General features: G+C 35.6%; 3 protein-coding genes across 3 annotated transcripts in view; 1 reads left to right on the forward strand and 2 right to left on the reverse strand.

Moving 5' to 3' along the window:
- Nucleotides 1–15,728, reverse strand: part of LOC125775596 (uncharacterized) — an 82,352-nt gene that overhangs the window by 26,335 nt on the left and 40,289 nt on the right. The window lies entirely within an intron of this gene.
- The window catches only part of LOC125777851 (uncharacterized), a 360,812-nt gene that overhangs the window by 13,376 nt on the left and 331,708 nt on the right, over nt 1–15,728 (forward strand). The window lies entirely within an intron of this gene.
- Nucleotides 5,729–7,337, reverse strand: LOC125775424 (protein gustavus-like). The gene is made up of 2 exons (XM_049446011.1): nt 6,422–7,337; nt 5,729–6,353 (listed from the first exon to the last, which is right to left on the reverse strand). Exons 1-2 carry the CDS (start codon nt 7,296–7,298, stop codon nt 6,214–6,216), a joined length of 1,017 nt encoding a protein of 338 aa, XP_049301968.1. The 5' UTR covers nt 7,299–7,337; the 3' UTR covers nt 5,729–6,213.

The following is a 15,728-nucleotide window of genomic DNA, read 5'->3' on the forward strand; positions in this document are numbered from 1 at the left end:
GCTGGCGTATGCCGATGATATTGATATCATCGGTCTCAACACCCGCGCCGTTAGTTCTGCTTTCTCCAGACTGAACAAGGAAGCAACGCAAATGGGTCTGGCAGTGAACGAGGGCAAGACGAAATATCTCCTGTCATCAAACAAACAGTCGTCGCACTCGCGACTTGGCACTCACGTCACTGTTGACAGTCATAACTTTGAAGTTGTAGATAATTTCGTCTATTTAGGAACCAGCATTAACACCACCAACAATGTCAGCCTAGAAATCCAACGCAGGATTACTCTTGCCAACAGGTGCTACTTCGGACTGAGTAGGCAATTGAAAAGTAAAGTCCTCTCTCGACGAACAAAAACCAAACTCTATAAGTCGCTCATAATTCCCGTCCTGCTATATGGTGCAGAGGCTTGGACGATGACAACAACCGATGAGTCGACGTTGCGAGTTTTCGAGAGAAAAGTTCTGCGGAAGATTTATGGCCCTTTGCGCGTTGGCCACGGCGAATACCGCATCCGATGGAACGATGAGCTGTACGAGATATACGACGACATCGACATAGTTCAGCGAATTAAAAGACAGCGGCTACGCTGGCTAGGTCATGTTGTCCGGATGGATGAAAACACTCCAGCTCTGAAAGTATTCGACGCAGTACCCGCCGCGGGAAGCAGAGGAAGAGGAAGACCTCCACTCCGGTGGAAGGACCAAGTGGAGAAGGACCTGGCCTCGCTTGGAATATCCAATTGGCGCCACGTAGCGAAGAGAAGAAACGATTGGCGCGCTGTTGTTGACTCGGCTATAATCGCGTAAGCGGTGTCTACGCCAGTAAAGAAGAAGAATATTAGAAGAACTGAATTTTGACCTTTCAATACCCAATAAAAAGACTTAAACTTGTTAGCTGTCATTCATTAAATTTTTTTAATAATTTTCCAATGAAAATAATACTATGATGCTTCAAATTACCAAACGTTTCATCAAATACCTTTAAATATCACATATTTACTTAATTTTCATTGTTTTAAATTTTTTATAAGTGGTCTTGAACGATGCAACAAATCCCTCCGTTTATATATTTTTTGGTAAGATTTCAATCTGGCCATCGCTCGCTTCCAATTGCTAAACGTCAAAACCACCTAAACTTTGACAGTTGCTCGAGTTTAGGTGGTTTTGACGTTTAGCAATTGCTCTCTCACTTCCAGTGAGAGAGGAGTTAAACATCTCTTTATCTCTGATGCAAACTGCGCAGTTTGATTGATGGAACCAGCAAACATATGCTAATGTAATTACATATATTAAAATAAATATACAGGAGTGTTGTGGAATCTGATAGTTGCCGGAATCAAAATTTAAACCGATCAAAAAAAGCAGTAGGTGTCATGAATTCAGACATTATTGGTTTGATATTCGAAACAGAATTTGTATCGGTTTTGGGTGTCACGGAAACCAATTTTATCGGGTTTGCTGTCAGAAACAAAACAAGAAGATATTCGCACACAGATTTGAAATGTAAGTTAAGAAATCAAGCTATTTATCTTTATTTCTACATCTTTATATATATAAATCTTCTAACCGTGTGTTTGCATTTGAACTGCTCCTAAACGGATGGACCGATTCTGATGAAATTTTGTGTGTATGTTCAAGGAGGTTCGAGAATGGTTTAGATTTACAATTTGGTCCAATAGAAAATGTTTTTAAAATTATTTTTTCATTTTTAATCAATTGTTAATTGTGGAATGTTTGACCGATAGATGGCGCTACCATCGCAGTATCCAATATTCAAACCTTAAATTGGCGTAAACGTGCATTAAACAAAACGATGCCAAAGTAAAAGGCGAAATCTGTGGATCAAGTTTTTATATTGTGGACAGAGTTGTTCGTTCTTAAGTAATAAATTGGGTGATTCAATACATCTATGGGTAGCTATAACGGGTTAGTTCGTAAACGCAGTAACTTGGTTGCACTGCATATTTGCAGGGGCAACGCGTTCGTCAAAAAAACCTGCGGCAATACTGCTCTTCGTCAAAAGTTTTTTAATGCATGCAGTTTGCAGCACTTCGGCAAATTGTCGCAGCCATTGCAGTAATTTTTTTGAAACTGCGTAGAACCAAAGGTGAAATGGAAGAGTGAGTAAAATGATTTCTAATTCTACATATGTATGTCTTTAATTATTAATATGATTATATAATAATAATAGGCCTTATTTACATTTAGATCCCACGAATTTTTTAAATCACTTTTTAGTAAAAGATTTCTTCTCTTTACTTGTTTAATCCTTTTTTTATTGTAATTCAATAAAATATTCTCACTCTGAGTTTCCTGGTTATCAATAATTACGTTAATTAAAAATTCCATTTCTCTGGCGTTCGTAAATGGAAAAAATTCTTCGCAGCACAATCGCAATGGCAAGGCAGTAGAATCGCAATGATTGTGCAGTAGCAACCACAGCCGGCAAGAATGCAGCAGGGTTGCACAAAATTACTGCATTTACGAACTAACCCAACATCTTTTTCATACGTGCTAATTATTGGAGGGGGTATCTTGACAGGCAATTTAAAATTGCAAAGGTCTGGCATAAAAAATAGCGGCATAACTGAAGTGTTGATAAAAAATTTGAGATATACAGAAATCTCAGAAGAGCAATACAATATTTAAACGGGAACGATGAATACATATATGCGTACAATTTCAAACTGATCCTTCCTGAAAAATAATAAAATTGCTAAATATTAGGAATATTAGAATAGAACTGCAATCAAATACACAATGCAATGAATTAAAACTGGCTCATTTATCATTCGATCAATAATATACCACGGGCATCCCAAAAGACTGATGCCATAACCTTGACAGCTGATTTTTTGTCTTTCCACGTTTGAGAACCGTTTCTTAATACATACATATGCAGTCCACTAGGCTGACAGTCGATTGGACTCGATTGATTTCACTGATGCACAGCCCAAATTCAATAGTATTTTTACCCCAAAAACCAATTCTTTCTTAACACACGAAATGCTTTTTGATTCATTTTTGTTGCTTCATCAAAAATGCGATTATTCCTTAACTAATACTTATAATCTAACTAATAGAAATCATACAGATGGTATTAGTAGTACTACCTATGTATTAGCTACAGTAAAACGTAGGCGGGTCCTCTAGTATTCTTATATATACTTTAAAGAGATGAATTGTTTTTTGAATAATTTTTTGAAGCTTCTAAAGCAGGCCCCCCTCTTAAAGAATATTTAGAAAACGTAATAAACGTAACTTAACACCCAAATGCGTCTTTATTCATTCGATAAATATCATCTCTTAAAATCTTTCTTTAATTCGGAACTCATTAAAAACTTCAATAGGATTGCTTCCAAATGTATGCATTTGCAAGCTTTGTCACATTAGTAAACAGCTGGTTCGAATATTGGTTTTGCGTATGTTCGAAAAGACGAAAATCTAATCAGATTCTGTGACACCATTGATAATCAGAATTGGTTTGCAATTCTGACAGCTAAGCAATTCTGTCTTGGATTCCACAACACCCCTGATAATTACAGTATTTTTATATTTGTGTACTTTTTGTGGAAATTTGGGATTAATCTGTTTGACTTTAAAGCTTTTCGCAATAAATAATTGCATTCTCTTTTTGTACTTTTCTAAGTGAAATTTTTGCTATCTAACTCATCTGTGAGAATATTCAGGGGTGTTGTGGAATCTGATAGTTGTCATAATCAGAATTGAAACCGATCAAAAAAGACAGTAGGTGTCATGAATTCAGATATTCAGCCCTATTCTGCATTTCGACTCGAATCGAAAATTTTTCAGTTTGGCAACTTTGGTATTCTGCGTTTCGATTAGTTTCGATCAATCTTCGAAATTTCCAATTTTATGTATTCTACATTGCGATCGTAGTTCCGTTTTTGTAAGTTGAAATTTTGTTGGCGGAGAGCGGTTATATTTTGGTTTTAGTGTACTTTTACAATATAATTTTCCCAAAAATGTGAGTAAAATTTGTTGTTGATAGTTTTAGAAGTCACCAACATGATTTATTTAAGTTTTTTGTGCTTTAATGATGTTTTTTGATATATTTGTAGGTCAAAAACAACAACACCAGCTGTGAAATGAAATAAAAGCATTTACTTTTTTAATATAGGAGCTGTAAAATGCACTGAATGCAATTGTTTTTATTAAATAGAGTAATGTAGAGCATATTATGAATAGAATAAAAAATGAATATACAATATTTTAATTTAAAAACCAGAAAGTATGATGTCTCTAATACGGTTTGCCATGGAAGCATAATTGGGGTCATTGCTTTGTTCTTCTTCCTCTTTCTCACGGTTTTCAAAATCGAATTCATTTGCGCTCAAATCATCCACTTTGTAGTAGATGCAGATATTATGGAGGGCACAAGCAACGTTTACAATTTGACATGCTTTTTCCGGTGAGTAGTGTAGTTCTCGAGCACCCAACAATAATTTGTGTATTTTTGCTTTGTTATGTTTCATTTTCACACGTTTCAAGGCAAACAGCTGACTTCGAAAGAGCTACAGCTCTTCCTCTTCTTCTTTCAATCCAATCGTAACTCAGAATACCTACTTTAGATTCAGACGGAGCGTAGAGCGGGAACGTAATCGAAATGCAGAATAGGGCTGATTATTGGTTTGATATTCGAAACAGAATTTGTATCGGTTTTGGGTGTCACGGAAACCAATTTTATCGGTTTTTCCTATCAGAAACAAAGCAAGAAGACAGCCGCTCACAGATTTGAAATGTAAGTTAAGAAAGTTATTTTATTATTTCGAATTTATTTATCTTTATTTCTAAAGGGGAAAACATAAGCATAAAACACGAAATGTCTTAATTGTTGAGTTTTTGAAAAAAAAATCCGGTTATTTAAAGATATTAGATTTACATTACGTTTTGTAAATCTAATATCTTTAAATATCCGTAATTTAACACAAAATGCGTCTTTATTCCTTTGGTAAGGGTTATCTCTCAAAAACTTCCTTTAATTCGGAACTTATTAAAAACTTTAATATGATTGCTTCCAAATGTATTCATTTGCAAGTTTTGTCACATTAGTAAACAGCTGGTTAGAATATTGGTTTTGCGTATGTTCGAAAAGATCAGATTCTGTGACACCATTGAAAATCAGAATTGGTTTGCAATTCTGACCGCTAAACAATTCTGTCTTGTATAACTTCACTTCCAATCGATGAAATGTCATGAATAGCAGATTCTAACGTACCAGTCGACATATGTATATATGGCGCTACCAGGGGCGCTGTTTACTTTGGAACGCACCTTGTATAACCACTATAGAATATAGCTGCTGAACAATCGGAGTGAGGTGCTCCCATGGAAAATTATTTCATTTGTTCAATACGGATCATTATAGCATATAGCTGCGATAGAAACTGTCCTATCGAATTACAGTGCTTGCATGAGAAACTTTTTCATTTGGCGGAATATCTTCGCATAAAATGACAGTTGAACGTGATGCTATTGCAAGGGTTGCCAGACATTTTCGCAGAACGTTACTTTGTCTCATGTCCACTGCTGTTGTAATTGAAAGCTCATATGCACCCATAGCTAGTTGGATACTAAATGATTTTATAAAATGAAGACTCAAACGAATTTATAGCGAAATTATATGGATTATACGCATTTTTGTACATATCATACATTTTTTTGATTATGAAAAAACACACAATGATATAAAATAAAAAAACAAATGGAAAAATTGCAAATATCTATATTACTGTATCAGAAATTATATTATTAAACAAACATATGATTTCGTCAATAAAGATTTTACACTTTCTAGTACCATTACTCACTTTCACCGATAGATCTTAGAAATTAATGGTATTGACATAATTATATAAGTTAAGAAAAATTAATACTTATGAGAATTTATTGTATAATTCAAATAAACAATCTAAACATGCCTACAGCTTTTTTTCTATGCTATTCTAAGCTTCCTTATACAGGGAAGCAAGATACTTTTTAGGCTTATCTAATAAAATATTTTTAATACGAGAGTCTGTAGTTAAAAGTAAAGAATGTTATAATTATACTTTATACGTTTGTTAGTGAAAATAGACCGAATTTTTGGAGATCTTACGCGTGTAATAGTGGCAACATTTGCAGCTTTAACGATACTATTTGACAGTGAAGTTTCTTTAAATGTAAATTAAATCTTAAGTCATTATATTAAAGTATTATCTTCGATTTTTGTACAGTAGGTACTTCTTCATGGATAAAGGAAGTTGTAGTTCTTGAATACGCTCCTCTAAATGTGAGCGCCCAACTTTTTGGCGGATAGTCCTTCTACATAGGTCCATTAGCGGCAAAGGTTCAGCTAAAAAAAATGAAGCATATGGACATATAAAAGATTACTTAAAACAGTTGCTTAAATCAATTACTTACGATCTAATCCACCAATGTATGTCATTGTAATTTCACAGTGGCCCCAAACAGCAGAAACGACAGGATAAACTTTTTTCCCTTTGAGCCCCTTAAATGCAATCCCGAGGTATTGTTGATCAACAATAAAGCTTAACGTACCTTCGTCCATATCCAAAGCAACAAGAAATTTATCCGGGACTAAAAAGGCTTCGTCATTTTTAAGTATGGCTGGATAAGTGATTCCAGCACAGTTTTTAGAATCATGGTATAGTTTATTTCTACCTAAATCCCAACCCCAACTTTGATCTGACAAGCCCACTAAGCTTTGGTAGCCGACTGAATGCAAAGGTGCTTCAGCTGTGGCTACTCCTACCACTGCATGTGTACCTCTTTGCCTTGTAGGCCAATATATTTCCCATGTGTGTAATCCTTTTGTAAGACCAACTTTCCCACGAATGCAATCTGTGCTCTGAGCTACAGGATGTCTATGAAAAGTCAATTTATCGTCTTCTTTTACAAATATATTTAGTGATCGGTCGTCCGAGTTCCACGAATGTTTCAACTGGACTTCCTTACTTGCTGGTGGCATATCCAATAGGATATCTAAACGAGTGGGTTTAATAAAATCAGCTGCAAGTTCACGTGGTATTATTGGCTTAAAGTTCGCCTGTGAATCATTTCGACTAACTGATTTTGAACCTCCACTTATTTTTTGGCCCATGTTCATACCACGGCAGCTTCTGGTTTTTCTTTGGTCAATAAAAGCTACTTTATATGATAGCTTGAGCCGTTCAAATTCTCTTGGTTCCAACCGGGACAATACAACGCGTGGCGCTAAAGATGAAGTTGAAGAAATATTTTGCGGTCGACGTCTATCTGTGTTTCTTACGCCAGGCATCCGACCACCTTTATATCTAAAATATAAAAGAACACTTATTTACAAAAATTGTCTCATTTATATATAACTATGTGTAAAATTCATGCATTATTAGGATGAAATTAAAAAATAATATAAATATTTTAATTACTTCTTAGACAATGAATTGTAAAGTGAAAACGGAAACGGTGGGTAAATTTTAATATTTAAAATATAAAAACATAAAATAATAGCAAGCAGCTTAAGGGGGTTTTATATTCTAGAAATAAAAAAATCATGTTTTATATTTTCAAAGTTTAAGTATTCAAGAGCATGTCTACAAGAGGATTTTTCAAAATTCAATTTATTTTCCTGACCTAGCATTCAAAATGGTACAGCCGGAACTGAAACGAACGATTTTTGTGAATTTTTTAGAGAGTCTTCTTAATAGACTTGCCTATGTATGTCTGGAAGTAACAAATCCCCAAATTTACTATTTTTAAAAAATTTGAAAAAATAAAGAAAAGTGGTCATTTTTTTATGCAGTCGCCTTTTGTGAACAATTCCAAACATTATCGCAATATTCTAGATTAATATATCGTCGCCTGATAATTTTTCGAGACCCTCCACTTTTCTACTATAATTTTTGACCTTTTTTCCTTTATTCTTGTAAAATAACTAACAGAGAAATGAATAATAAAAATATTAATCGCCCTTTTCACGACAGTTCAAAAGATACCTGAAATACATATGTACATGCCTCTAGAGTAGTGAGAGGTACTAAACTTGAACCAACACTATAACTTCCTTCAATTTATTTAAAGTATATCGGATTAAAGCTATATATAAAAGGTATATAGCATGGACAGTTCTGTGTGAATTTAATTTTTGTTTCCTTTTTTTCGATACCATCAAAATAGGACTGAATCTCGTTGATTTCTTTTGAGATCTGAACAGAAGAAGTATCGCTGGTTCACGTTTACATAGGTTCTTTTTACATATTTAGAGTGGCAGCTATCTCGATTAGCCTCGTTTTAAAGTCATTTTGATTTGGTGCTTTGCCATTTGCCAATCAACATTTTTTCAGCACAAAAAGTTTTAAAGTGGTACACTTCACGTACCAAATCTCCTATAGATGTACTATATATATGAAAATATTTTCCTGCTTTAGCCACCAGTATATTAGGTACAAAAATATCATTGATCAACATGTTATGTTGCCCTATGGTATGGTATAGTCTTTCGATCAGAGTTCGTAAAACCATCAAAATACGCTCTTGCTCTGATGAGTAATATTCCGCAAGAGGACATCATTTCAAATACTCAGGAGCGCAAGCTTAACTAACATTCTCATCACAAAAAAACTCCTCACGTATTTGGCTCACTCATATATTAGCATGAGCGAGCATTTTTAAAAGATAACTATTTGCCTAACGCATCATCTTTATTTTTATCGCTCTGAGTGTTCAAGTGATGCGAAAAATAAAACTCATCTTTTAAATTATTTACATACACACAATACAACTTAAATTAACGGTTAATCATGCATGTACCCAAAACTGTTAATATTTACACCAACAACAATTAAACTTTAACATAAATTTATAAATATACATACTCTAAGAGAATAAGAAATTGCTCAAGAGCACTCTCTGCTGCATCACTGAGTTTATCAGCGATACCAAATACTGAGTGCTGAAACCTGAGATGAGAAAAAGAAACTTAGCGCTCTTGTGAGGAGTATTATTTTGAGGAGCACGTACGTTTGCGGTAAATATTAGAGCGAAAAGATAAGATAAGTATTAAAGAGAAATATTCTAGAAGAGCACTCTTTCCTTTGAACTCACAATTGAGGAAATCAAAATTTATTGCTCCTCAATTGTGTTGTACTGAGGAGGAAGATAGAAATTTTACTTCTCAGTGATGAGTATTTGCGAACTCTGCTTTCGATAGATACGCTTTCCAAATTATACAATTTCTTATGTTCCAAAAATTATGTAAAAAAAAAATATGATTTTAAATATTTTACATTTTCATCATTTAAATACTTCTGAGATTATGTTGTTTTGAATGATATATAGACATCTATAACGTCATGCGACATTGTCATTTTGCATCTTTGTCCTAACTTTAAATTTAAAAAATACCGGGTGCCAAATATTTTATAATTATTTTCCATCGATTCACCAGAGAATTTTTCGATTTATTGATCTTGTTATCAATACAAGATTGTGAAAATTCTTGCCCAATATAATTATTTTTTTGTTGGAACGGTTCGCTCCTGACCCTCCCTTTTTAATCAACCAACAAATCTGTAAACATAGATTTATCTTCCATTTCTGTGGAAAAAATTACTACATTGTCTTGATTATCTTGACTTTTACATTCACTTAATATTGTTATAATTACTTATTAATCATTATTTTTAATATACTGATACTACTTCTTATATACAACCCAATATTAAAGTTTTTTAAATTCTCGTTTAGATGCGTTCGAGAGTTTCCATATAAGTATATTAATACTATATTGCTGCAGAAATCACTCGCAGCAAAGAGTAACCTACAGTAGAACTCCACTTATCCGAATTAATGGGGACCGGGACCCATTCGGATAATCAAATATTCGGATAATCGGATTTTTTTTTTTTAAATTGCCATTGGAGAGAATAAAAGCTACGTTTTGATATTGCACTATTTTTTTATTGAATTAAATGATAGAAACATGAAATTTTCACATGTTTTAAATATAAATAAAATGTACTTATGTACAAGTTTAGAAATAAAAATCATAGTTTTTTAAACATCTCCGTCAATGTAAGCTGTTTTGCGGTCTTCAACCGTAGGTCACGCATTCGCTTGACGGTGAGCAGTTGCAAGTGGTCACACTCGGGCTGACGCTCCATCCACTTCAAACCAGTCTCGAGGCCGGTAAATGCTTCACTAGATGATGGTCCAGCGTCTACTTCAACATCAGCAGAAAGTTCTTCTTCTACTTCCACTTCAACATCTTCTCTCACACTTACAACAATTTCATCGTCATTGAGAATTTGAAAACTAGGGTCAGACGTGTCACAAGCCATCCACTCTCCTACATTGTGATTCGGATAATCGGCGATTCGGATAGTCGGAGTTCGGATAATTGGAGTTCTACTGTATTGCATTAACTGAGTTTGATATCATTTACGGAAATGATAGTAGTGAACTTGAATAGCAACGAAGGCAAATGACACAAACAAACATGACATATTCGGTTCTTTCAGTCATCATAGAAATCCTCCGTCGCACATAGGAGCATTTACCCTCAAAAACCGGACAAAATTGAAAATTACAAACTTCAGCGATGGTACTCAAAATTGATTTTTGTTGGTACCTAAATAACCGGTCTACAATGAACCGATTAAATGAATGACCTTCAGGCCGATTTATGGCCACACAAGTAGTCGAAACCTAGACTTCGTTCAGAAGGCACATGCTTATTCGCGAAACTCTCCATTGTTCTCGAGATTTCAAGGGTTTTTTTTTAATGCGTGAACGGAATTCATGGAAATATTTTTTATAAATTCAGGACAACATGGTATGTATTTAATATTAATAGTATAAAAATTAATTTAGTTAATGTATTATTGTGTTTTTTTCGAGAAAACAAGGAATCATTAAAAACACTTAATTTTTTTTTTATTTTTTAGAAATTAGTGTTTTTGTTATAGTTTTGGGCGAGGTCGAGCTATGATTTTTTTTTCTTAGTAAACTACAGGGTTTCTACTTAACATATCAGCTTAAACATTTTCCCCCTCTTTCCCCCCTCAGTAAAAAAAACGCGTTGAAAAAAAAAATAATTTCAGAAAAATAACCCTGGTCCATCCAACACCGGGGTGTTCAGAGTTCTTTCGCGTAGAACTTCTTTCTGTACTGGCGGCCTTCGGCCGCGCTTCAAAAAAAATAACCCTGGCCGATCCAACACCGGGGTGTTCAGAGTTCTTTCGCGTAGAACTTCTTTCTGTACTGGCGGCCTTCGGCCGCGCTTCAAAAAAAGTAACCCTGGCTGATCCAACACCGGGGTGTTCAGAATTCTTTCGCGTAGAACTCCTTTCTGCACTGAACACCCCGGTGTTAGATCGACCAGGGTTATTTTTTTTTCGCGCCGCGCTTCAAAAAAATAACCCTGGTCGATCCAACACCGGGGTGTTCAGAGTTCTTTCGCGTAGAACTTCTTTCTGTACTGGCGGCCTTCGGCCGCGCTTCAAAAAAAATAACCCTGGCCGATCCAACACCGGGGTGTTCAGAGTTCCTTCGCGTAGAACTCCTTTCTGTACTGGCGGCCTTCGGCCGCGCTTCAAAAAAAAATAAACCTGGCCAATTTGAACACCGGGGTGTTCAAAATTCTTTCGCGTAAAACTCCATTCTGCAACTTTTTTCTTTTATAAAAAATTGCTTAAGATTGTTGCGTTTTCCGTTTATGTATTTGGGGTATAAAATTTTTGCTCAGAGTTTTTTCGCGTAAAACTCCATTCTGCAACTTTTTTCTTTTATAAAAAATTGCTTACGATTGTTGCGTTTTCCGTTTATGTATTTGGGGTATACAATTTTTGCTCAGAGTTTTTTCGCGTAAAACTCCATTCTGCAACTTTTTTCTTTTATAAAAAATTGCTTAAGATTGTTGCGTTTTCCGTTGATTTATTTGGGGTATAAAGTTTTTGCTTATTTTCTTTTGTTGACAACTACGCAGATATGGCAATACCAATTTTTTGCTAGTATGCAACCCTATTCTTGTTGTGTAAATGAAGTGAATTTAACTAAAATAAAATAATTGAAATAAAGCTTTATTTTCAATAAATATTAATAAAATAAATATGCAAAAACGTTATAGTGAAGTGTTAGTAAGTGAAAAGTGCATAATATAAGTGAAAAAGTTATTCACAATAAACAAAATATCAAAGTAAAAGTTGTCAATTTTTCACATTTAATTGCAAATATCTTTAAAACTATAAGTCAGCGGCAACTAAATGTATATATTTTCGTGATCTGGAGAACGTCACCTTTCCAACGACACCCATTTTATCCCCGAAAGCCGGGGATGCTATTCTAAATCCCAGCCGGTAAAACTCCCATTCCAAGCCTTCCAGACGAAATCCTTCACTTAGATATTTTTATAACTGGTAAACAACTTTTCTTGACGTGTTTAGACAAGTTATCAAAATTTGCTATCGTAAAGCCAATTATCTCAAGATCAACAGTTGATATAAAGAATGCTTTATTGGAAATTTTACCGGTATTCGGTAATACCAAAACGATCGTTTCTGATAATGAGAAAGCATTTCAATCGAATACCATTAGGACCTTGCTAAGAGATAATTTCAAAATAGAACAATTTTTCATACCCACCCTTCACAGTGAAAGCAACGGGCAGGTGGAAAGATTCCATTCTACATTGTTGAAAATTTCTCGCTGCGTTAAAGAACAACAGAAAATAGTCGAAATTATAGATTAGCAACTTTTAAATATAATTGTAGTGTACATTCGGTAACGGAAGCGAGACCAACTGACGTCTTTCACAATTTCCCGGTAGAAAAACTTGGCGATATAAGAAAACGACTGCTCGAAACTCAGAATAAAACTTTGCGTAGAACTAACAAAGGTAAAACTGTGAATTTTATTACCAAAATCAGTGTTCGGTTCGAAATGTGTTTCGCGCGCGTGTTTTGTTCAGCGATGAGGCTCATTTCTGGTTGAATGGCTACGTAAATAAGCAAAATTGCCGCATTTGGGGTGAAGAGCAACCAGAAGCCGTTCAAGAACTGCCCATGCATCCCGAAAAATGCACTGTTTGGTGTGGTTTGTACGCTGGTGGAATCATTGGACCGTATTTTTTCAAAGATGCTGTTGGACGCAACGTTACGGTGAATGGCGATCGCTATCGTTCGATGCTAACAAACTTTTTGTTGCCAAAAATGGAAGAACTGAACTTGGTTGACATGTGGTTTCAACAAGATGGCGCTACATGCCACACAGCTCGCAATTCTATGGCCATTTTGAGGGAAAACTTCGGACAACAATTCATCTCAAGAAATGGACCCGTAAGTTGGCCACCAAGATCATGCGATTTAACGCCTTTAGACTATTTTTTGTGGGGCTACGTCAAGTCTAAAGTCTACAGAAATAAGCCAGCAACTATTCCAGCTTTGGAAGACAACATTTCCGAAGAAATTCGGGCTATTCCGGCCGAAATGCTCGAAAAAGTTGCCCAAAATTGGACTTTCCGAATGGACCACCTAAGACGCAGCCGCGGTCAACATTTAAATGAAATTATCTTCAAAAAGTAAATGTCATGAACCAATCTAACGTTTCAAATAAAGAACCGATGAGATTTTGCAAATTTTATGCGTTTTTTTTTAAAAAAAGTTATCAAGCTCTTAAAAAATCACCCTATATAATTGTAGTGTACATTCGGTAACGGAAGCGAGACCAACTGACGTCTTTCACAATTTCCCGGTAGAAAAACTTGGCGATATAAGAAAACGACTGCTCGAAACTCAGAATAAAACTTTGCGTAGAACTAACAAAGGTAAAACTGTGAAAACTTATAGCCCCGGAGAGAAAGTATTTTTGAGACGAAATAAAAGGCTTGGGAATAAATTTGACAAGGTTTTCATTGAGAAGGTTGTTGAAAGGGATCTTGGCACTACAGTACTGATTGATGGAAGAAGAATCCACAAAAGCAAACTTCGTTAAGCAACTACGTTTTTTTTTATTTTTTTTTTTTAATAAAAAACACCACAACAAATAACTAAATTAAAATATAAAAACCACTTTTTAATGATTTGAACTATCATTCTATTTCTCATAAAATATTTATAACTCTTTTGAGAATTGAATTTCTTTAATTCCCATACTTAATATATCTAAGCTTAAGATATTGTTAACGGTAGATTTTAACTCCTAATTTCTGTGTCGAATAATTATGTCCGCTAATGCGACTCTATGCAAAGATCGAAAGTGAAGAACCATATGTTCGTATCGAATCGAGAACGTTTCGCACTTAAGCAGGGGATAGATAACGGAGTCGTTCCTCCTGTCACGTATGCTGGGTTAAGTCACCGACATTGGCGCACATTCATACATACGTCATCATCCGCATTATGGTCATAATCACCAGCGTAATCAAATGCACTTGACAACAGCGTACCAACGCTCTCAACATTTTCTTGTTTTCGACGCACTTAAATATCGGGACTACATATAAAAAAATGCACCCACACTTACGGTAGCCAACCCAAGCTCTTTGTGCTGCAACAACACTGAGATAATGCAGGCTAGTTTTTTACCGACAGCTGCGCACCAATACACATACATTATTCATCAGCGTAAGCAATTGCACTTGACAACAGCGTACCAACGCTCTCAACATTTTCTTGTTGCTGATGCGCCAAAATATCGGGACTGTGATAACAATACACCCACGCTTACGGCAGTTAAGCCGAGCCCTTTTATGCACCTCGTTCGTGGCAACAACACTGACACCTAAAGCAGACTAGTTTTGTAAGTTTAGGGTTAGAAACAAGCACTTTAAGAAATCAATTGTAAAGTTGAGTTGAAAGAGGCGAGTTGTATCGCCATCAATAAAGCAACCAAAAAGGCAATTATTAACTTGCATAGTGCAAATCTTGCACGTGAAGATGTACTTCTTGATTTGCGGTTTAATACGGGAGATATAATACTCCTGGCGTACCATATGTTTCATGAGGCGATGTTCGGCATGTAGCATTAAGATGTGGATGTAATTTAGGAATAACGTGGCAAATGGTGACCTCTCGGGAATTATTATGGGATTGCGTTCGTTGTATGTTAGGCTCGAATTAGCAAGCCGACCATTGGCACGAAGCAGGCCTTTCGTGTCCAGAAATGGATTTAAAACTAAGAGTGAGCTCTTTTTATCAATCGGCTTCGATTCTCTTAGTGGTGATATATCTCGGCTGAAGTAGCGCGCTTGTGTATATGCTATCAGTGCGACCTTTGTCTTTTGTAACTCTAGGTTCGTCACTGTATTGCATGGGAAATTATGTGATCCCTTGACTTTGCTTTTGAGTTGTTCTATAAATTTGAACACATAAGAAACTACTCTGAGAGCTCTTGGAAACGATGAATATCGTTCAAGGATGTCGGTATCATCCAATAATGTGTGAAAGGTGGCGATTTTTCGACCTTCTGGGGCGATAATGTTCCGAATGGGGGATTGTGGCCAAGAGTCAGGAGATTCTATCAACCATCGGGAGCCATTCCACCAGAGGGTGGTAGTGGCAAGGTGCAGTGGCTTGCACCCTCTTGTACCTAGATCGGCGGGATTGTCAGCACTGGCTACGTGACGCCAAGCGGCTGATCCCACTAGGTCAAGTATTTGAGACGTTCGGTTAGAAATATATGTCTTCCATGCATGTGGTGGTTTTTCCAACCAGGCTAGTACAATTTCGGAATC

This window comes from Bactrocera dorsalis, chromosome 1, assembly GCF_023373825.1.
Source record: "Bactrocera dorsalis isolate Fly_Bdor chromosome 1, ASM2337382v1, whole genome shotgun sequence".
Classification (NCBI taxonomy): Eukaryota; Metazoa; Arthropoda; class Insecta; order Diptera; family Tephritidae; genus Bactrocera; species Bactrocera dorsalis.

What these genes read in the sequence shown, in the direction of transcription:
- LOC125775424 (XM_049446011.1), bottom strand. Translation starts at nt 7,298, where the DNA reads ATGCCTGGCGTAAGAAACACAGATAGACGTCGACCGCAAAATATTTCT. An exon ending in ATACATTGGTGGATTAGATC is followed by an intron (nt 6,354 to 6,421) that starts GTAAGTAATTGA and finishes CATTTTTTTTAG; the next exon opens with CTGAACCTTTGCCGCTAATG.